The sequence below is a fragment of the Tachyglossus aculeatus genome, chromosome 23, assembly GCF_015852505.1.
Source record: "Tachyglossus aculeatus isolate mTacAcu1 chromosome 23, mTacAcu1.pri, whole genome shotgun sequence".
In the NCBI taxonomy this organism is placed as follows: Eukaryota; Metazoa; Chordata; class Mammalia; order Monotremata; family Tachyglossidae; genus Tachyglossus; species Tachyglossus aculeatus.
Window position 1 is genome coordinate 11,658,143 of NC_052088.1, and position 24,366 is coordinate 11,682,508.

The 24,366-nt window shown below is 42.3% G+C and overlaps 1 protein-coding gene across 3 annotated transcripts in view; it reads left to right on the forward strand.

Moving 5' to 3' along the window:
* Positions 1-3,656, forward strand: part of TBCA (tubulin folding cofactor A) — a 58,750-nt gene extending 55,094 nt beyond the window's left edge. For 2 of the 3 annotated variants that reach the window (XM_038765800.1, XM_038765802.1), the window contains exon 4: positions 1,944-2,209. In XM_038765800.1, coding sequence (XP_038621728.1) covers positions 1,944-2,024 — 81 coding nt within the window. In that variant the 3' untranslated portion in view covers positions 2,025-2,209. Of the gene's footprint in view, positions 1-1,943 lie in introns of all 3 variants that reach the window. The other variant, XM_038765799.1, reaches the window with a different exon arrangement.
* Positions 3,657-24,366: the final 20,710 nt, after the last annotated feature.

Sequence of the window (24,366 nt, forward strand, 5' to 3'; positions counted from 1 at the left end):
AGTTCCATGTAGTGGGGGAACTTCAGTCCTTTTGATGATGGCTTTTAATGTTCCTTTGCTCGTTCCAGATTATCCCTTTAGATCTCTGTTTCTTCAGCCAAAATTGGTCAGGAACCTTTTCTGTTTCCCTTTGTGCATAACTTGATTGGCTGTACAATTCAAAAAAGGATTTTAAAACTAATTTACAGGAAAATAGTGCAATCAATTTTATTTGGTATTTTATTTAAATTTTCATTCTTGAAAGGAAAACAACTTCACTGAGTATTAACGGTGAAATATAATAATTTGATAAAAAAATTAATATCATCTTAGTACAATGCCTAAATTGAAATTGTCTCTTACTCCAAGGAATCTATATTCTACCTTAGGTCAGAGACGTGTGGCCACACCCAAATGAGAGGCTTGAGAGGTTCCCAATGTATTTACTTAGATATTTGTATTAGACTCCTTGCTACTTGTATTTCCCTACCTCCCTGGCAAGTCATGAGTTAAATAACTCTTCTCATTACAGGTTTGCCTTTCTCTGTGATCTTGCTAAACCCAGAGACTTAACAACGTGTTTGATCCCTCTAGTCGGGTGTAATGAGTATCCGAAGCACAGTGGGCACTCAGTGAATAGTGATTAAGGATCACCACTAAGGAAAAATTCATCCTAAATTCCAAGAATTGAGAAATACAGTTTGCTGTCCCTCCCATGTGACCTCATAACGTTCATGAATGGGCATGAGATTTGGGTTCCCAAGTAGACACCTTCCCAGCAGGTTTCATTTCACCTCCAATTCCAGCCTGGTTTACTGCCAGTGGGCCCAAACCTATTCAGAATAAACTTGTCTCCAAATATTTCAACTAGAAAATAGCATTTATCACGAGTGGCCATCAATTCTTAAAATATAGTCTATACAGAACGACTTGCTTTTTTATTTTATGTGACTCAGTATAGTATGTGGCATAGTGAGAATGAAAGGTCACATCTCCTCCAAGAGGCCTTCCCCGATTAAGCCTTCTTTTCCCCAGCTCCCGCTCCTTTCTGCATCGTCTATGCACTTGGATCTGTGACCTTCGGGCGTTTGATATTCACCCCACCCTCAACCCTACAGCACTTATGTATAGATCTTTAAATTATACATTATAAATGATTTATATTAATGTCTGTCTCCCTGTCTAGACTGTAAGTTCATTGTGGACAGGGAACATGTCTGCTAATTCGTTGTCCCAAACCCTTAGTAAATGCTCAGTAAATACCATTGATTGATTGACAGAACTTCTCCATTAGCTACTTCATGCTGATGGCCCTAAATAATCATATTATTCAGTGCCTCAGGGCTATACCGTTACACCCAAATATTGAACATTCTGTGATATAGTGATGTTCAATCTCTTTCCTTTTCTTCTTCCTTCCATTTGTCTGCCGTTTGACCTTGGGCAAGTCATTTAACTTCTGTGCCTCAGTTACCTCATCTGTAAAATGGGGATTAATACTTTGAGCCCCATGTGGGTCGTGGACTATGTCCAACCTTATTAGCTTGTATCTACCCCAGCACTTAGTACAGTGCCTGGTACATACTAAGCACCTTAACAAATACCAAAAATAAATAAAAATGGAGAAAGAACTGGAGCAAACCCTGGAAGAGACAAGTGACTTGGTCGATGGAGAAGGAAGTGGGCAGGAGGGAGCCCATTACCGTAGGGACAAGCCCACTGCAAGTTTATCGTAAATTCACTCAGTTCTACCACAGTGTGAATTTTCATTATGGTTTTGGACTAGAACATCATTAGGGAAATAGGGTACATTTGCCAATAGCCTGAGCCCGTTTGGGTTCAGCTCACCTCCAGGTTGGGAAAAACCGTTGTGCCCATTCATACAGTGTCACAGTGAGTGAGTGTGAGTTTTGCTAACCCTCAGAGCTTCAGTTTAAAATCAGTCTTGTTTCATCTCATTTTAGGAAGGCGAGAAGGATTTGGAAGACGCCGACGAATATAAAGAAGCACGTTCAGTCCTGGAGTCAGTGAAATTAGAAGCCTAAAGCATTTTTCCATCCTTAATGATATTTTGCATTGAACACTGAGGTCCATTCCACACTTTATTATATTTACCCACTGTTGCGTGTGTTCAAGTAATGTGCGAATGTGATTCTTTTTATGCAGCTGCATATTTGCCTTTATCTACCTTAAAATCATGTCAAATAAATGATTTAGTCTGATACAAGTATTTGAGGGTGTTTATGTTTTGTCTGTCATTCATCAAAAGATAAGAAATTATTTACCAGGTCAGACAGCTGGATTTCCAAAATGCACAAGTTGCCAGTGGGCCCAAACCTGGAGGCAAAAAATTGTTTTTGAAGTTCATTTGTTTTACATGTAAAGATTAAAAAAAAAATTGGACCTGTGTCATTAAACCACTTTCAACAGAGTGTGAATCCTCTTGACCCAAAAGGGAATTAATATGTTCATCATTCCCCCAAAGATCTATCTGGATTTGGAATTGGCATAGAAAACCTGAGCAGACAAGATCCGAGAAACATTCAGTGTCACTTTGTTGTCTCTCCTAGAAAGCTATAGATAGCAAAATGTAAATTTCCCCAAAGAAATTGTAATTTCAGTCTGTTTGTGGGAGGATCCTGGAAGAGAATTTAAAGACTGGATATACCATATTCAATCATTAGTCTGTATTAAACACTTCTATGTAGAACGCTGTAATAGGCAAGCATTTGAAGTACAATAGACTTAGAAAGTACGATGCTTGTTCTCAAGGATCTTACAAGGCAGTAGGAGAGGCAGAAGAAAAGAATATTTTGAAGAGTAAGTGTTTAAATGATAGGGTATATACATTAAGATGTATAGCAGAAGCACTGAGGTGATAATCAGTGACAGCAGAGCATTTCTGACAGTCTCAGAATCTTTTTTTGGTGGCTCAATTTGCATTCCAACTAAATAGTTCTTGTTTAGGTCATTTTATGTCAAGCCCCAGGCTGATGTGTCTAGATCAGGAACGTGACGTCAAGCAGATGAGCAACACATTAAAGCAAATTTTACAGTGTGTATCAGTGCTCTAAAATATCCTTCAGTGGCTCTGATTTCACATTTTTGGTACAATCCCAAGCACCTAGCACACCGCTCTATCTCCAGCAGTACAGACTTAACAGACTGTTAGGCCACAGTCTTTTTCATTTTTAATTTTTTTTTGCAAGATACTAGGTCATTAAAATACTTTCCTTCTAGGATAATTTATCTTTTGTAAAGAATTATGTTATTTTCCACCCACCTCAAATATTTTACTAATAAAACTCTTAGAAAAAACAGCAATTTTTCTAGAATCAGGAATAGCTGCTCTGGTTAAAGTTGAGGAAACTGAGATATTGAAACAAATCGTGGTCCATATCGAATGAAAACAGACTGACAAAATCCATAACAATAGGAGATCTTACTAGGTTTTAAGCAGTAAGGCCTAGGCAAGAAAATAAATCATAGGTATTCCAGAGAAGTTAAAAACCTCTGAGACTAATTAAATTTTTAATATTCATCTCTAATACTGTTATCCTAGTTACTCAAAATTTGGCACTTTTTAAGCAATTGAGTTAAATATGCATATGTACCCATGTAAACTGTGATTTGTGTTTTTCTTTTTAAACAAACAATTCAAATAAATAGATGTAATTGATTTGCTATGGATGTCAATTTGTGCTACCTCATGGAAAACTGAAGAGACTTTTCGGAAACTATCAAGTGCTGAGAAAATGATTATGATAACACAACAGAATCATTCTTGATCTGGGAGAATTAGTTGTCAAAGGCTAGCAGTTATAAAGCATTTTTTAAAAAATGGTTACGAGAGGGTCAAGTGAGTGTCCAATAAGGCTAGGTTTATTCAAGGAATAAATACGTGAGAACGTGCTACGCGAGAAGCCGTGTTGCCTAGTGGAAAGAGCAAAAGCCTGGGAGTTAGAGGACCTGGGTTCTAATCCCAGCTCCACCAATCAATCATATTTATTAAGCACTTATTGTTTGAGGCCTGGGAGTTAGAGGACCTGGGTTCTAATCCCAGCTCCACCAATCAATCATATTTATTAAGCACTTACTGTTTGCAGAGCGCTGTACTGAGTACTTGGAAGTGTATGATATAACAGAGTTGATAGACACATTTTCTGCCCACAACAATATTACAGTCTAGGAGGGAGACAAGCATTAATATAAATGTATTATTGTTATGTACATAAGTGCTGTGGGGCATATACCTGCTCTGTGACTTTGGGCAAGACACATCATTTCTCTGTGCCTCAGTTCCCTCATCTGCAAAATGGGGATTCAAAACTATGTGGGACTTGATTATCTTGTATCTACCCCAGTGCTTAGTACAATGCTTGGCATATAGTTAGCACTTAACAAATTCTATTATTACTTTAATAATAGTAATAATAATATCACTTGTTTGACTTTGTCTCTTCAGCTCATTTGGTGCTTTGGAAAACCCAAACAACAGCCCTGATTAAGGTGAACGAGGTTGGAGCCCCTCATGAGACAGGGGCTATGCCAGACCTGATTGTCCTGTATCTTCCCCAGTGCTTGGCATGTAATAAGCGCTTAACAAATACCACAATATTTATTATTATTCTAGAGACACCTCTTTCCCTGAATTTTGAGGAGGTGTTTGAGTATGGGAGGAAAAGAGATTTTTTTAATATATCTATGTTCATATCTGTTGAAATGAGGAATATTTATTGGAAACTATTAAGGGAATGATTTAGCCCTTCAAGTAAAACTATGTATAGATTCTGAATAGAACGTAAGGAGAATCCAGTTCTTTCCTAACAGACTTAGGTGTCCAAGAAAAAAAGGTGGCCATTGAGGAGGAGAGGGAGTGTTCTGTGATCGAAGTCCATGCCCTGGTCCTATCTTGTTGTAGAAAAGATGACAGAGGCCTCCGTGTGGCAGCATGGCCTTAGTGGAAGTCAATCTATCGTATTTATTGAGCGCTTACTGTGTGCACAGCGCTGTACTAAGCGCTTGGGAAGTACAAGTTGACAACATATAGAGACAGTCCCTACCCAACAGTGGGCTCACAGTCTAGAAGGGGGAGACGGAGAACAAAACCAAACATTAGCAAAATAAAATAAATACAATAGATATGTACAAGTAAAATAAATAAATAGAGTAATAAATATGTACAAATATATATACAGGTGCTGTGGGGAAGGGAAGGAGGTAAGACGGGGGGATGGAGAGGGGGATGACGGGGACGAAAGAGCACAGGCCTGGGAATCAGAGGACCTGGGCTCGTATCCTGACTCTACTTGCTGTCTGACCTTGGGTAAGTCACTGAACATCTCTGTGCCTCAATTCCCTCATCTGCAAAATTGGGATTCACTGCCTCTTCTCCCTCTTACTTAGACTGTGTGTCCCATGTGGGACCTGAATATCTTGTATCCACCCCAGTGCTTAGTATAGTACTTGTCACATAGTAAGCACTCAATAAATACCACTATTATTATTATGATCATTATTATGTGGCTCCCTCCTTATAACTAATTTGGCAGGGACAGTTTGAGGGGTAGACAAGGTAGGCTTCACCCAGGACACTGGTTCTAAGCTCCCCAAGAACAGCTGAGCTCACGTCCTGCTCGTCCCAGCCCCAGTGGTGAGGGTGTTTGGTGGCACTGCATAAAATTGGCATGCAGTTGTCCCTTCCTTATTGAACATAAGGCATTCATTCATTCATTCAATCATATTTATTGAGCGCTTACTGTGTGCAGAGCACTGTGCTAAGCGCTTGAGAAGTACAAGTTGGCAACATATAGAGACGGTCCCTACCCAACAGTGGGCTCACAGTCTAGAAGGGGGAGACAGAGAATAAAACAAAACATATTAACAAAATAAAATAAATAGAATAAATATGTACAAGTAAAATAAATAGAGTAATAAATACGTACATACATGTATACAGATGCTGTGGGGAGGGAAAGGAGGCAAGGGGGAGAAGGGGGAGAGGAAGGAGGGGGCTCAGTCTGGGAAGGCCTCATGGAGGAGGTGAGCTCTCAGTAGGGCTTTGCAGGGAGGAAGAGAGCTAGCTTGGCAGATGTACGGAGGGAGGGCATTCCAGGCCAGGGGGATGACGTGGGCCAGGGGTCGATGGCGGGACAGGTGAGAACGAGGCACGGTGAGGAGATTAGCGGCAGAGGAGCGGAGGGTGCGGGCTGGACTGTAGAAGGAGAGAAGGGAGGTGAGGTAGGAGGGGGCGACGTGATGGAGAGCCTTGAAGCCAAGGGTGAGGAGTTTTTGCCTGATGCGTAGGTTGATTGGTAGCCACTGGAGATTTTTGAGGAGGGGAGTAACATGCCCAGAGCGTTTCTGCACAAAGATGATCCGGGCAGCGGCGTGAAGTATGGATTGAAGTGGGGAGAGACAGGAGGATGGGAGATCGGAGAGGAGGCTGAGGCATTATGGGGGCCCTCTGGGCTCGACCCAGGGAGAGAGTCTCTGAAGGTGTGGAGTGACTGGGGTAGCTAGTAATTCTGCAGTATCAATCAATCAATAGTATTGAGCATTTAATCGTCAATCGTATTTATTGAGCGCTTACTGTGTGCAGAGCACTGTACTAAGCGCTTGGGAAGTACAAATTGGCAACATATAATGAGTGCAGAGCACTGTACTAAGTGCTTGGGAGAGTAGACTAAGCTCACCAAGGGCAGGGAACATAACTGCTAGCTCCTGTTGTAATCTCCCAAGCCCTTAGTACAGTTCTCTGTGCATGGCACTCAATAAATACTATTGATTGCTATACTACAACAGAGTTGATAGTCATGTTCCCTGCCTATAACAAGATGTTCTGGATATCAGTGGATTCATAAGCACTGTACGAGGAGTACTGTCATCAAAGTATAAGGCACAGTCCCTGTCAAAGAGTCGCAGTTAATAGTATCTATTAAGCACTTACTACCAGATGCAAAAGCCAGTGCTAAACATTGGGGGGAAAAACCCATTTTACCATCTGAGATCCTTAAGTGATGCTTCTTTGGTAGGTCTTAATATGCTTCTGCCACTCTGCATTTGAAGCACTAAGCCGTATTCTGTAGGTTCAAGTCAAATCACATAAGCATAGTTGTCTTTTGGGGCAGAAATACGTTACATGAGGTGAAGAGCACATTGCAGAGATTAAAGAGGTACAGCATTTAGAATCATGAAAAGTTCTTAGAGGTCTATATTGTAATGATCTTTTAACGCCTTTCAACTTTGCTGGCAGCAAAATTAAAAGCCTGATCTTTTAAAATTTGCTACATACTATACCTGGCACTCGATCACTTCAAAATTGAGTAGTCAAACCTGGTTAATCTGAATCACTTTGCAAACTTCATTACATTACTTGGATTTTTTAAAATCCCATCAAGTTTAATAACCACATATCCTATGGCTGATTATCACTTAAATCTTAATATCCAGGCATTTGGATAAACCAACGGAGATTAATCCTTTGCAGGATCAAGGTAATGTGCAATAGCAACAAACTGGCCAGCATGAGAGGGTTAACTAGATTTGTATATACTCAAGTGCCTCCTCAATATTTCTGCCAGATGCGAGACATGATGATTTGGGCCTGTTTTAATATAAAACAGCTTGTAATTATTTCACGTATTTGAAATTTTTGTGAGTGCTTCACCTAAATGTACAAGGTACTTAGTGTATTTCCAGGACTGTGCTGATCATGGAACGGGAAGGAGAGAGGGAGAGGAAGAAGTGTTGGTGTCTATTGATTTTCTCTGGCACAACTGCACAGTTTACTTAATAGTACAGCAGCAAACTAAGTTTTCTTCAATCAGGTTCTACTGCTTATTTTTTTTGGCAGAAAACTTGTTGGCAGATGATTTTGTAATTGTACGAATTGACAACTTTTGCCAAAGAAGTTTTGAGTTTTGCGAGTTTTTTGGCTGTTAGTAAGAGGTATTGGGGAAGAGATAATTTTAAGACATTTTATTTTCCTACCCCAATAGATATTGATTAGCAAATATTAAAGCTCTGAAGTAGCTTCACAATTCGTGAGACAAACACGGGTAACATGGATACTGGTACTCCCTCTTTTTATAACTGTGAGCCCTTTGGAAACAGGGACTGTGTCCAATCTAATTATCTTGCATCTACCCCAACCCTAAACCCAGTGCTTACTAGTAAGGATTTAGGAAGTACTACGTCTCTAATTATTATAACTGAAGGAAGTTCTGACCTTTTGGGAAATAACTTTACCCTTTCTAGGTCAGATACCTTAGCCAGGACCAGAGTTAAAATCTGGAAAATCAGGATAAGAAGACCGAGGAGTGCCATTTTCATTGAATTTGGAGAGTGCCGGTGTTGTGGTTTGGTGGGGAAGAGGGTATAGTTAGAAACTTCTGGTAAAGAGGTAAGAAGTAAAGACTGAAGATGACAAGGAGAGCATTAAAGACCAACCACAAACAATATGAATGAAATCCTGGCTAGATTGAAAGCACCTTTTGGGCAGGGATTATAGCTACTAATTCTATTATACTCTCCCCAATAATAACAATAAGAATAATAATAATAATGTTAGTATTTGTTAAGCGCTTACTATGTGGCAAGCACTGTTCTAAGCACTGAGGGAGATACAAGGTAATCAGGTTGTCCTACATAGGGCTCACAGTCTTCACCCCCATTTTACAGATGAGGTAACTGAGGCACAGAGAAGTTAAGTGACTTGCCCAAGGTCACACAGCTGACAGGCGGCAGAGCTGGGATTAGAACCCACAACCTCCGACTCCCAAGCCCGGACTCTTTCCACTGAGCCACGCTGCTTCCCAATGCCTAGCGTGCAGTTCCCTGCACACGATAGGCACTCTTAATGCAATTGATAGGATCTCAACACTCTATTCCTGGTGCCTATATGTATATATGTTTGTACATATTTATTACTCTATTTATTTATTTATTTTACTTGTACATATCTATTCTATTTATTCTATTTTGTTAGTATGTTTGGTTTTGTTCTCTGTCTCCCCCTTTTAGACTGTGAGCCCACTGTTGGGTAGGGACTGTCTCTATATGTTGCCAACTTGTACTTCCCAATTGCTTAGTACAGTGCTCTGCACACAGTAAGCGCTCAATACATACGATTGATTGATTGATTGATTGATTGGTGCCCTTTTAAAGCATCCAAGTTTTAGTAGATTCTGAGCTCTGACAGATTGAATCCCAGTAATTAAAGAAGTTGCCATAATCTGAAGAAAGGGGTATAATTCCCCCTTCTCCAGACTGCCCCTGAGTCAGATGGGGCAGGGGTCATTGGGAAAGGCCAGAGGTGGTTGCTGCCGCCGTCGACCCCCGGTCCCCATCCTCCCCCGGGCCTGGAATGCCCTCCCTCCGCAAATCCGCCAAGCTAGCTCTCTTCCTCCCTTCAAAGCCCTACTGCGAGCTCACCTCCTCCAGAAGGCCTTCCCAGACTGAGCCCCCTCCTTCCTCTCCTCCTCTTCCCCCTCCCCATCCCCCCCGCCCTACCTCCTTCCCCTCCCCACAGCACCTGTATATATGCTTGTTCAGATTTATTACTCTATTTATTTTACTTGTACATATTTACTATTCTATTTATTTTATTTTGTTAATATGTTTTGTTTTGTTCTCTGTCTCCCCCTTCTAGACTGTGAGCCCGCTGTTGGGTAGGGACTGTCTCTAGATGTTGCCAACTTGTACTTCCCAAGCGCTTAGTACAGTGCTCTGCACACAATAAGCGCTCAATAAATACGGTTGAATGAATGAATGTCGGTTCAGTCTTCACAACATCGCTAAAATCCTCCCTTTCCTCTACACCCAAACTGCTACCTCGTTTATCCAAACACTTATCCTATCCCGCCTTGATTACTGCATCAGCCTCTTTGCTGATCTCCCTGTTTCCTGTCTCTCCCCACTCCAATCCATACTTTACTCTGCTGCCCTGATCATTTTTCTACAAAATCATTCAATCAGTGTTTCCCCAGTCTTCAAGAACCTCCAGTGGTTGCCTTTCCACCTTCGTGTCAAACAGAAACTCCTTACCCTCAGCTTTAAAGCACTCAATCACCTTGCCTCCTCCTACTTGCCCTCACTGCTTTCTTACTACAATCCAGTCCTCACACTTCACTCCACTAATGCCAGCCCACTCACTGTATTTAGATGTGTTTATTTCGCTGCCAATTTATTGTCCATATCCTCCCTCTGGCTTGGAACACCCTCACTCTTCATATCCTCACCCAACCTTCAAGGCCTTCTTGAAGGCACACCACCAAGAGGCCTTCCCTGACTGGGCCCTCATTTCCTCTTCTCTCACTCCCTTCTGCACTGCTCTTGCACTTGGATTTGCACCCTTTATTCACCACACCGTCAGCCCCATAGCACTTATGTACATAACTATAATTTGTTTATATTAATGTCTTTCTCCCCCTCTTGACTGTAAGGGCAGGAAACATGTCTACTAACTCAGTTGCACTGTACTCTCCCAACCACTTAATACAGTGCTCTGCACACAGTAAATGCTTAAGAAATACAATTAATTTATATTAATGTCTGTCTCCCCCCATCTAGACTGTAAGCTCATTGTGGGCAGGGAACACGTCTGCTTATTGTTGTACTGTACTCTCCCAAGTGCTTAGTACAGTGCTGTGCACACAGTAACCACTCAGTAAATACGATTAAATGAATTGATCGATTGTGGGGAAGAGCTGTATTCCGCAGAATTATCCATTCAGTCGTATTTATTGTGCGCTTACTGTGCTAAGCACTTGGAAAGTACAATTCAGCAACAGAGACAATCCCTGCCCACAGCCGGCTCACAGCCTAGAAGGCAAAGAAGATTCTCACTCACCAGCAAGAACTATATCATGATGACTGTGTTCCCCATCAAGGTCTGGATTTATTTAGGGTGGGAACAAATTCCAGGATGGCAGATTTAAGCTTTGGGAAATCCTGCCTTTAGAATGAGCAAGTCATGGTCCAGAGACTTAAGAATCAAGAGACTGTGCAAAGGAATTGGTAATAGTGATAGTGGTTTGGGCAGTGCCATTCACGCCCTCTCGACTTCTCGTTTAAACAGTTGCATCCTTAATGTATCTTCTGTGTAAACTTTTTCTCTCCCCAAGGCATAGTGGAAAGAGCATGAGTCTGGGAGTCGGAGAACCAAGCTTCTAATTCCAGCTCTGCCACTTTCATTCATTCAATCGTATTTATTGAGCGCCTACTGTGTGCAGAGCACTGTACTAAGCGCTTGGGAAGTACAAATCGGCAACATATAGAGACAGTCCCTACCCAACAACGGGCTCACAGTCTAGAAGGGGAGACAGACACCCAATCAAAACAAGTAGACGGGTGTCAATGCTATCTGAATAAATAGAATTATTATACGCCACGTGTCTGCTGGGTGACCTCAAGCAAGTCATTTCACTTTTCTGTGCTCCTTCACCTTGGGAAACAGCGTGGCTTTGGAGTCAGAGGTCAGGGGTTCAAATCCCGGCTCTGCCACTTGTCATCTGTGTGACTTTGGGCAAGTCACTTAACTTCTCTGTACCTCAGTTCCCTCATCTGTAAAATGGGTATTAAGACTGTGAGCCCCCCATGGGACAACCTGATCACCTTGTAACCTCCCCAGCGCTTAGAACAGTGCTTTGCACATAGTAAGTGCTTAATAAATGCCATCATCATCATTATTATTATTATTATCTGAAAAATGGGGCTTTAATCCTAGTCCTTCTCCCTAAGGCTATGAGCTCCTTGTGGAAAAGAGATTTTATCCAACATGATTATCTTGTATCTACCCCAGTGCTATTATTATTATTATTACTAACACAGGACAGACATTGGCAAAACGATGTTATGAGGATGAGTTTCCTAAAAACCCCATTTGCAAACAAGACTGGTTTCTAGTGTCCAAAATCAGAATTGATGGCCTCAGACAGATTCCAGTTCATCCATGTTCACCTGCGTCAAGTGGAGAATCATTTTCCCAACCACGGCTCTGCCCACTCCACCCCCCCTCAAGCAGTTCCCTAAGGCCTGTGGAAGAGCTAGCAGAAGGAGAGCGGAGCAGAGGCAGATTCCCTAATGGCAGAGTTCTCCCTCTAGACTGTAATAATAATAAGAATAATAATAATAATAATTAATAGTAATTAATAATTAATAGTAATAATAATGGTATTTGTTAAGTGCTTACTTAACAAATGCCCAGCACTATTCTAAGCACTGGGGTAGTTGATACAAGGTAATCAGGTTGTCCCATGTGGGGCTCACAGTCTTAATCCCCATTTTACAGATGAGGTAACTGAGGCACAGAGAAGTGAAGTGACTTGCCCAAAGTCACACAGCTGACAAGTGGCGGAGCCGCGATTAGAACCCATGACCTCGAACTCCCAAGCCCGGGATCTTTCCACTAAGCCACACTGTAGGTAATGTGTCTGTTTATTGTTACATTGTACTCTCCCAAGTGCTTAGTACAGTGCTTCACACACAGTAAATACTCAATAAATACGATTGAATGAATGAATAAGCACTTAGTACAGTGTTCTGCACACAGTAAACACTCAATAAATACAAATGAATGAATGAATGAATGAAGAATTTCCCCAAGTTGATATCTGCCATCCTGCTCCTGGACACATTCTCCAGTCCTGTATATTATCACTAGTCACCTAGGCAAGGAGGCAGCTGAATATTCTGGAATTTTGTGCACAGATTGGAAACTCACTCTCTGCCCCCGAATATTATCATATATCAGTGGCAGTCCCTTTCCCCAGGCAGAATTGAGCCCAAGCCCAAACACTAGAAGGCCATGTTTTGCATATAACTAGGTTGAACTGCAGCTGCTTTTAATGCAAGAGGGTGTTATCCAATCTGATGGGCACATTATAGCATAGAGAACTAAACTGGCTAAGCCTGAGGCCGGCTCTTGCAAAAGCAGACTAATAAATAGTCGATATGACACCCACCCAAGTTCTTGAGGAATGCAGATGAACAAATCAGCTGATGTGGTTGACAAGTCTGAATAAATAATCTACATTTCTTCATCTCCCGCCCAGAATATCCTAAACTATTTGTTCCTAGACAATAAGGGACTTTCATCTTCAGAAGTTTGAAGGCAAATTAATTATAATTAAAAATTACAAAATATGACACACTGGAGATGTAATCTAATATGCTTAACATTACAAGTTTGTCTTGACCATGGTCCCACTCAATTGAAACTGAATTCTGCCCCTTGAGATTTTGTCAACTTGATATATTAGGATTGGGTCGTGTACAAGGAAGTTGGATGGTGATTCCAGTTTTCGGGAAACAGTCTGAGGAACATGTCATCACCCTCACCATTCTCAGTAAGTGCTGAGCTTCAATCGCATTCAGAACACAGTACTAGTCGCTTGAGAACATGAAACAGAAGACACGGACCCTGCCTTCAAGGAGCTTCCAATCTAATGAAGGGGACAAGTGGGTATAAATTGCCAAATGTACGTCAACTAAAAGAGTGAAGATACAATTGATCAAAATCATTAACAATTAAATGCATAGCTAACAAATCATTTAATAGCATTCATTGACCACTTACTCTAGGCAAAGCACGGTACTCAGTACTTGAGAGAGTACAATAAAGTTAAGCACAATCCCTGCCTTCAAGGAGCCTACAGTCTAGAAGGAGAGACAGATACTAAAATAGATTACAAGTAGGGGAAGAAACAGTATAAAGGTATGTTTGTAAATGCTTTTGGAAAGGCTTCCTGGAAGAGATGTGATTTTAGTAGGGCTTTGACTATGGGGAGAGTAGTGGTCTGCCAGATGTTAAGGGGGAGGAAGTTCCAGACGGGAGAGAGGATGGGAGCAGTGGGTCAGTGGTTAGAGAGGTAAGAGCAAGGCACAGTGAGTAGGTTGGTATTAGAGAAGCAAAGTGCTTGGGCTGGGTTGTAATGGGAGAGAAGTGAACATAAAAAGTGGGAGGGGAGTTAATTGAGTGCCTCAAAGCCAAGGGTGAGGAGTTTCTGCTTGAGGCCAAGAAGGATGGGCAACCATTGGTGGATTTTGAGGAATGTGGAGACACACTCAGAGGTCTATGTGTGTTAATTGTGTGTGTGTGTGTGTGTGTGTGTGTGTGTGTGTGTGTGTGTGTGTGTTAAGGTGCCATGTGGTGACACGATCAGGAAGGTGGAGGAAATCTTATCTGGAAGGCCTCTCAGAGGAGATGGGTGGAGGGCTTTGAAAGTGGGCATGGATATAGATTGGCTTATTTGAGGTGAGGCAGAGCTCCATTCAGTAGGGAAAGATGAGAACAATGAGTCAGACAGAAGAATCATGACCAAGGTTCAGTGAGAAGGTAGGCTTGGAATGAGAAAACAGCGTGCACTGGGGTGCAGTAGCAGAAGAGAGCAGACAGAAACAGGGAAGGACTTTGAATCTGATGTATGCATAGCAGACTGTGTCCATAATAATAATAATAATAATGGTATTTGTTAAGTGCTTACTATGTGCAAAGCACTGTTCTAAGTGCTGGGGAGGTTACAAGGTGATCAGGTTGTCCCATGGGGGGCTCACAGTTTTAATCCTCATTTTACAGATGAGGTAACTGAGGCACAGAGACGTTAAGTGACTTGCCCAAAGTCACACAGCTGACATTTGGCGGAGCCGGCATTTGAACCCGTGACCTCTGACTCCAAAGCCCAGGCTCTTTCCACTGAGCCACACTGCTTCTCCAACACAAAAGGGGTTTGGGAATTATAATTCAGAGCAAAACCACCTCTTTCTGTTTGGGGGAAAAAGCATTAAAATTAAATGTATTGATAGGGCTGGGAGTAAGGTTGGAATTTAGAAATCTCTCGAGTAAGAAAATTCCACTTCTCTCTCCTGCTGATTTGTCTTTCTGACTTCAAAACAAGGTAGCAGTTCATTGACTTATACTCTGAGCACTATTTTTGAAACAATGAAGACAGGACACTTTGGGGGACTTTCCTTTTAAACGAGAGCTTAGCTTTTGTGCAACACAGAAAATTGGCCTGCAACACTTCAGCTGAAAACTTCAGCAAATTTCTAACGGCTCCAGCCGCTAGCTGTAACATACAAGGAAGGCACTTAAACTGGTAGTTAAGAGACTTTGGTTCTTATCCCAACTCTTTCCCAGCCTACTGTGTGACTTCAGAAGTCATTTAACCTTATCTGGACCTCCATTTCCTCATCTGTAAAATGGGTATAGGATGCCTACTCTCCCTCCCTCAAACTGCGAGACTTTCATGGGATACAATGAGTGCGTCCTATCTGACTATCTTGTTTCAACTCTGATGCTTAGTGTGGTATATGGCACTTGGTAAATTAATATATGAAGTAATAATAAATTAGAAATTCAAATTTTTTTAAGGACTACATCAAATTAGCAAATACTTATGAATACTTTCTCACCCCCCCATCTGCTATGGGGAGCATGGACCACTTAAATGGGGAATCAGGGAATCCTGATGCATGACTCAGGATGTGCGATGTGAGAGAAGAAGCACAGGAAATAATGACAATCTGCATTCACTGTAATGATCACTAAATTTATAACAGGAAAAAAACCTCACTAGTTTCTTTTGCCTGGTGTTAGGTGGGGTTTGCACATCTTTCCTTCTGATTGGAGATAAAGGAATATCAGAAACAGGCTGGCTGACAAAAACAAACAAGGCCACATTTAGAATAGCTGTCTCTACAATGATCAGTCGATTACCCCATAGCGTGGGGGGTAGGGAATGTGTCGTTTTTTGTTTTGAAATCTTTAAAATGTTTAATTCAGTGCATTGTTTGCCAGGGAGGGTGGTATTTAGTAAATACTATATTAATGGTGTTTATCGAGCACTTAGCCTGTGGGGAGCACTAAGCTTTTAGAGGAGTAAAACAAAAGAAAGTAACTTGGTCTTTGCCCTCATCAAGTTTATAATCTAATGGGGAAGACATGCTAACATATGTTATTTACAAATAATGGAAGCAGGAGAGAACAAGGATATAACTGGTAGCAGTAAGATTGGACAGATGGAATAATAGGATAAGAGAATATACATAAGGACTGGGAGATGGTATAAATGGATAAGTGCTAAAGGACACCAAACAGAATCATAATACCTCTTTCAATAATACCTTTTTTTTATATACAGTGCTTTTATTTTCCAAAACACTTTCCCATTAATTCTCTCCTTTGACCCTTTCAACATCCCTGAGAGGTAGGGAGAGGCAGGCGCTATTATCCCCATTTTACAGCTAAGGAAACTGAGGCCCAGAGAGGATGTGACCTGCCTAAGGTCATACAGCAGGGGGAAGAGAGCCAGGATTAGAAACATTATTTCCAATAGACCACATGACCAATATTTAATGAACGAGGTTTCTAGCACTGCAGGAAGAAAAACAAGTTTTTTGACCTGTTCTATTAGAACAATTCTGCATCGTAGGGGTTTGGAAGTCTATCTGCTGTTTATAAAGAAATGCCCTCAAGGTGACCTAGAAGGAAGTTTGATTCCAAAAATGTATAGAGTGGCCCAGTTTGAATTTTGAGATCCAGACAAATATTTCCCTCTTCTCTCCCCTCCTGCCCCCTGAAGAACCAACAGTTTATTGTTCCAGATCAATGAAATAAAGGTCTCCCACTTCCCATACCACGAAGTGACCTTACCCCTTGCCATAATTAGTGGCAAACTTCAATATGCAATCCAAAAGACCACCTAATTAAAAAGTGTAATTAATTTACATAGATCATTCAGAATGGTTAGATTAGATAGCTTATGATGATAATGTAAAACTCTTGACTGCTTCTATTGGCTCCATTCCCTGCTATTCCTCCGCTCCAAGGTATTTTCATGGGAATGAGTTTATCAAAGTGGAAAAGGCATGGAAGCGGTGGTTTTGGCTAATCACTGCAACCCATTTAAAGCTTTGCAATTATTTTTATCAATTACCTGACTCTACAACATGGAGTGGCTGAGCTGCCTCTTTAGAAGCGGTGTGCCCAACTTCAGTTGGGAGGAGGCGTAAGGTGGGGAAGCAAGAAAGGCAAACACTTCTGGGAATATGATAATGTCGGGGTGCCCGGGGGGACAGCCGAAGATGAAACATACATCCTGAGTCAGAAGTGGAATTTATGGTAACAGCAACCTGGGAAGCATGGCCTATTAGATAGAGCGTGGCCCTGTGAGTCAGAAGGACCTGGGTTCTAATCCTGGCTCCACCACTTGTCTGCTGGGTGACCTTGGGCAAGTCACTTAACTTCTCTGTGCCTCAGATACCTCATCTGTAAATGGGGATTAAGACTGTGAGCCCCATGTGAGACAGGAACTGTGTCCAACCTGATTAGCTTATAGCATAACATAATGATGTTACCAGGAGATGGCTGTGAATTCTTCCCCATCTAAGGGTGGCCAAATATCTGAAGCAGGTCCTGGCCATGGGGGGTGTTCTTCAACATCAATTAAGTGGCCTCAGTGGGCAGGCTGTGTATTAGTGTAGTCTCTCCTGTCAGAACTTACTGCCTAATAAAGCGGAACAGATTAAGATGAAATTGGAGAGGGGTTTTTCTCACATATTATAGTCCAATGGCACTTTCTTTGGTCTAGATGTATTGCAAAACCAATAAAATTTCCTTTCCCCCCAAAAAACAGCAGAAGCATAGGGAGAGTCCAGTGGCAGTGGCTCCTGCTCTGATTTCCATAGAAATCTACTTAGAATTCCCCCTCCTCAACACTTCCCTCCCCTTCCCTCTCAGTTAATGGCTCCTATTTCTTAGTTACAACTTTCTAACTGGTTCCTCCCAAACTAACCTTCTCATCCTGCATTCATTCATTCAATCGTATTTACTGAGCGCTTACTGTGTGCAGAGCACTGTACTAAGCACTTGGGAAGTACACATTGGCAACAAATAGAGACGGTCCCTACCCAACAGTGGGCTCACAGTCTAGGAGGGGGTCATCAAGTAACTTGCTAAGTCATTGAGTGACAGTTGAAGGTGATTCCATGATGGATTGGCACATTTTGCACTATGGCATCCTAATAAGGCAAAATCTTGCAAGATGATCTGATCAACAAGCGGTTTATGGTGTCTCCTGTTTGGCTGCCTTCATAACTTAAACTACGAAGTCGACCAATCTTCTGACCGGGGACTGGCGCCAGGGAACAGGGAGGGGGGATTTTCCATGAAGCTCCTTAGGAGGAAGGGAGCCGGGCTGATTGTGGGTGTGTAGATCACAAGTGGTATGGCCTAGTGGATAGAGCAAGGATTTGGGAGGCAGAAGGACCTGGGTTCTAATCCCAGCTCTGCCACTGCATCATTTTTGACTCTCCCAACTCCAACCTCTTACCAAGTAAAGGTCAATAAAGCTTCACTTTTCATCCCACCAAGACACTAAGTATTAATTGTATTCATCAGTTGTACTTACTGAGCATATTCTGTGTGCAGAACACTGTACTAAGCACCTGGGAGAGTACAGTATAACAGAGTTGGTAGACATGTTCCCTCCCAACAACAAGGTTACAGTCTAGAGGGGGAGACAGACATTAATATTAATAAATAAACCACTATGTAATTTACATAATACATACATAAGTTTCTTCTCCCACTCCCTTCTGCGTCACCCTTACTCCCTTAGTTCTTCCCCCGTCCCAGCCCCATAGTTGTTATGTACATATCTGTAACATTTATTTGTATTGATGTCTATCTCCCCCCCTTTTAGACTGTAAGCTCATTGTGAGCAGGGAATGTAACTGTTTATTGTAGTATTGTACTCTCCCAAGCACTTAGTACAATGCTCTGCACACAGTAAGTGCTCAATAAGTGTGACTGACTGAATGAACGAATGAGTGATTAAGTTCTGTGGGGCTGAGGGAAGGGTGAATAAAGGGTGCAAATCCACCTACTGTGTGCAGAGCAATGTACTAAGCAATGAAGAAAGTACAATAGCAATACCACAATCCTGCCCTCAAAGATCTTTGCAGTGATGGGAGAATCAGTCACAAAATAAGGTGCAGAAAAGGAGGAAGGAAAAATGGGTATGTATGTGAGTAAGTGCTATGGGTGGGTGAGAGTGCATAATCAATCAATCAATGTATTGAGTGCTTACTATGTGCAGAGCACTGTACTAAGTGCTTAAGTGCATAGTTGGCTCAGAAGTGCTGAAATGGTAGTTGGGATGATATCATTAGGGCAGCTCCTTGTCTCTTGTTTAGTGCTATACCACTGCCCCTCAGTCTGATAAATACTAACCCGAGGGAGCCAAGCGATGTAGAATTTTTTTCCTAGGATTTTGAGTTCCCTTAGAGAACAAATGGAATTCGAGTTTTCCAGTTGCTAGAACCAGATTAATTAGTGTGCTAATTACTCAGCAGAAAGAATGTCAGCCTGGCAATAAGCCAACAGAAATGAGGTGATTTTCTTAGACTACCAAGAGGGTGGATCAAAAATAGCACCAGGCACTAGCAAATGCAACAGGCAGCGGAAGGTGGAAGGGATTATCCGTCATCTACTGGTTTTGTCTGCCTGAAATACTCTCACTGACTAAGCATCGCTCCATCAGCCAGGATCGTCCTCACCTCTGAAAAACAGGCAATAACATGCAATGTGAAAATATATCTCGTCAGTCATCAGTCAGAGGTCTAAAGGGGAAAAGAAAGGGGAAATAAGTCTTCCCTCTTTGAACTGCTCTGGAAAATGAAACAATAATAATTGCGGTAGTAAGCGCTTACTAAGTGCAAAGCACCACCAACCCCTTTCCTACGTCCTCCCTCTAGCCTGGTACTCCCTCCCCATTCATATCTGACAGACCACCACTTTTCCCACCTTCAAAGCCCTCCTAAAACCACATCTCCAAAAGACTTTCCCCAACTAACCCCTCATTTTCCCTACTTCCTCTACTTTCTGCATTGCCCTTGTTCTTCATTCATTCATTCATTCATTTAATCATATTTATTGAGCACTTACTGTGTGCAGAGCACTGTACTAAATGCTTGGAAAGTATTATTCAGCAATAAAGAGAGACAATCCCTGCCCACATCGGGTTTACAGTGTAGAAGGTGGAAGACAGGTTTGTACACTGTAAACATTTGATATTCACCCCACCCTCAGCCCCACAGCCCTTAGGTACATATCTGTATTTTATTTTAATGTCTGCCTCCCCTTCTAGCCTGTAAGCTCCTTGTGAGCAGGGAAAGTGCCAACTCTACTATATTCTACTTTTCCAAGCACTCAGTACAGTACTCTGCACACAGTATGGACTCAATAAATGTCATTAATCAATTGATTAGAGTGCTGGGGCAATTCAAAGTAATCAGATAGGATGTAGTCCCTATCCCACACAGTGTTTATAATCTAAGAGTCAGGGAGAGCAGGTATTATATTCCTATTTTACAGAGTAGGAAATGGAGGCTCAGATGGGTAAATGACTTGCCCAAGATCACACAGCAAGTCAGTGGCAAAAGTGAGATTAGATTCTGCATCTCCTGACTCAGTCCCATGCTCTTTCTACTAATCATCATCATCATCATCATCATAATGGCATTTATTAAGCACTTACTATGTGCAAAGCACTGTTCTAAGCGCTGGGGAGGTTAGAAGGTGATGGATCAGGTTGTCCCCCGGGGGGCTCACAGTCTTAATCCCCATTTTACAGAAGAGGTAACTGAGGCCTAGAGAAGTTAAGTGACTTGCCCAAAGTCACGCAGCTGACAATTGGCGGAACTGGGATTTAAACCCATGACCTCTGACTCCAAAGCCCTTGCTCTTTCCACTGAGCCACGCTTCTTCTCTAATCATCATCATCATCATCATCAATGGTATTTATTGAGCACTTACTATGTGCAGAGCACCATTCTAAGCACTTGGGAGAGTAAAATACAATAGACTTGGCAGGCACATTCCATGCCCAAAATAAGCTTACGGTCTAGAGAGAATGATCTTACACTGCCTCTCCAGAAAGGGGAAGAATGGTTGGAATTTCTCAGGTTAGGGAACTGAATGTCAGGTGTAGGTGGGCTAAGAACATGCCCATCCCTGTCTTAGTTAGGATATCCCTACTGTCGGGGATGTTCCTAGAAATAAGCCAGGCTAGGTTGGACCACTAGATCCCATAACAGGGCTGTGGCCTCAGTGTTCTGCAGCACATGATGAAAGGGGTCGGGATCACCCCCAGTCACAGCTGGGTGGGCGGCAGTTGGCCTCGTCACAGCTCTGTCTTGGAGGATTCCAAAGAGAGGGTGAGCCAATGGTGTCCTCATAGCCTCCCTTTCTCAGCCCAAGCCAGAAGGGTAAAGAAAGCTCAACTAGGGAAATTAAACGAGGGGAATCTCCAGTGAAAGCCATGACTACCTCTAGGGGAAAGGGAGCGAACGTCTTGGAACAAGCAGAGGAGGTGAGTCATTCCCGTCATCATCAACGGTATTTATTGAGCACTTACTGTGTGCAGAGCACTGTACTAAGTGCTTGGGGGAGTACAATACAACAGAGTTGGTAGCCACATTCCCTGCCCAAAGTAAGCTTACCGAATCCAGACTGGTGACTCGACCAGGGAAGGTTGATGGGGAACAGAATCCGATCCTGACCACATACCTGGGAATCTGCAACATTATAACATCAAAGGCAGAAGACCGGGTTGAGAGATGTCAACTGGGACATGGCCCAGGAGAGGGTGAGGTCAAGAAAGGCCCCCATCGTCCAAGAATTCTAAGGTTGGCAACTCAGAGTAATAATTAATAATAATAATCATGGTACTTTTAAGTGCTTACTATGTGTCAAACATTGTATTAAGCAGTGGGGTAGATTCAAGTTACTTAGACACAATCGCTATCCGTCATGGATCTTACCACCTAAAGAAGAGGGAGAACAAATAATTAATCCCCATTTTCTCCCTCTCTAGACTGTAAGCTCATTGTGGACAGGGAGCTGGTCTACAGACTCCTGTATTGTACTCTCCCAAGCACTGAGAATAGTGCTCTGCACACAGTAAGTGCTCAATAAATACTAATGACTGATTTTACAGAGGATGAAACTGAGGCACAGAGACTTGATGTTCATTTGGGATTTCCAAGTATGTTGATTAAAACCTTCTAGTTCAACATTTTTGTGCTCTGAAATTCTTGAAGATAAAAATTCAAGGTTTTGCCTAGCACCCTAGTGTGTTTTCTTCAATGATCATCATCATCGATCGTATTTATTGAGCGCTTACTGTGTGCAGAGCACTGTACTAAGCGCTTGGGAAATACAAGTTGGTAACATATAGAGACAGTCCCTACCCAGGAGTGGGCTCACAGTCATCGATCAGTAATACTTGCTGTACATTCTGGGAAGATTGCAGTAAAATTAGTAATCGATCAATCAAGAAATCAATGGTATTTATTGAGTGCTTACTATGTGCAAATCACTGTACTAAGCACTTGGGAGAGTACAACAGAGTTGGTAGACATATTTCCGGCTCACAACAAGCTTACATTCGGGGAGACAAAAACTTTCTTATTACTAGTTTTTCACTCTATTAAAGTACCTGTTGGGTGTATTTCCTTTTCCTGAGCTGGAAGTTTAATGTTAATCTCTCGAGGAGTTTTTGCTTCTAACAAAGGTTTTGGTAGCTGTGAAAAACCCAGGGTTGTAATGCTGACACTATGAGGTCTCTGTACTCCAGGGCTTTAAGCTGGTGTGAAAATGAATGGGCATAAGTTAATACTACTGCCTATGAGTGATTATCCCTCTCCAAATGCATTCTGAGGAGGCATCCGACCACTGGGTTAATTTCACAGGCCCTACAGAGCTCATATATTCACCCAGGGAGAAGATGTTTCATTGGGATTTTTTTTTTCCTCCATCAAAACTCGAGTTCCAGCTAGGACAGATCTACCTTGTGGATGAAATTTCTCTTGGAGGGGGTGCAGTACTCCATGGATTGAGCTCCACCACATCTTCACACACAAACACACACAACAAAATAACCTCTAGCCCCAACACCCACGCACACATTGCACTACATATACTGCACGCCACACTACACAAATTACACCACATGCACTGCACACACACAATATATATACACTGCATTCACAATATACATAATCAGTCGATCAATCAATGGCATTTATCGACCACTTACTACGTGCCGACTGTAAGCTCGTTGTGGGCAGGTATTATGTCTGCTACATCTGTGATATTGCACTCTCCCAAGTGCTTAGTACAGTGCTCTGCACATAGAAAGTGCCTGATTGATTGATTGATTGATTAATTGATTGCAGAGGACTGTACTAAGCTCTTGGGAGAGTACAATACAATAAAGTTGGCAGTCACGTCCCCTGGACTCTATATTCACATACACAAATGCTCTACATGTATTAAGACCACACAGAGACCACACACAATACATGCAAGCCCCAGACGCACGATACACACACACCGCGCACACGTGATATGCACACACCATGCACTACACCCACACACACACACTACACAGTCACACTACACAGTCATAATATGGCATAGAGAATAGAGCACAGCCTGGGAGTCAGAAGGTCATGGGTTCTAATTTCTACTCTGCCACTTGTCTGCTGAGTGACCTTGGGTAAGTCATTTTACTTCTCTTGGGCCTCAGTTACCTCTTCTATAAAATGGGGATGGAGAGTGTGAGCCCACGTGGGACAAGAGACTGGATCCAACCCAATTTGCTTGTCTCCACCCCAGTGCCCATGCACAGAGGAAGCGCTTAACAAATACCGTCATTATTATTATTAATACACCTTCAACCTCTGCTCACCCACAGTCCATATATTGGTTATAGTCATACACATACCCTATCCTCCAAGAGGTCTTCCCTGACTAACCCACTTTTCCTCCTCTCCTCTGACTTGCTCCCTTTGTTCCTCCCCTCCCAGCCCCACAGCACTTATGTCCGTATCTGTTATTTATTTATTTATTTATAGTAAATAAATAGCGCAGTAGCGTGGCTTAGTGGAGAAAGCCTGGGCTTGGGAGTCAGAGGATGTGGGTTCTAATCCCGGCTCCGCCACTTGTCAGCTGTGTGACTTTGGGCAAGTCACTTCACTTCTCTGGGCCTCAGTGACCTCATCTGGAAAATGGGGATTAAGACTGTGAGCCCCACGTGGAACAAACTTGTAACCTTGTATCAATCCCAGCGCTTGGAACAGTGCTTGGCACATAGTAAGCTTGGCACCTAGTTTCCCCTTCTAGACTGTGAGCCCGTTGTTGGGTAGGGATTGTCTCTATCTGTTGCCAAATTGCACTTTCCAAGTGCTTAGTAATAATAATAATAATAATGGCATTTATTAAGTTCTTACTATGTGCAAAGCACTGTTCTAAGCGCTGGGGAGCTTACAAGGTGATCAGGTTGTCCCACGGGGGGCTCACAGTCTTCATCCCCATTTTAC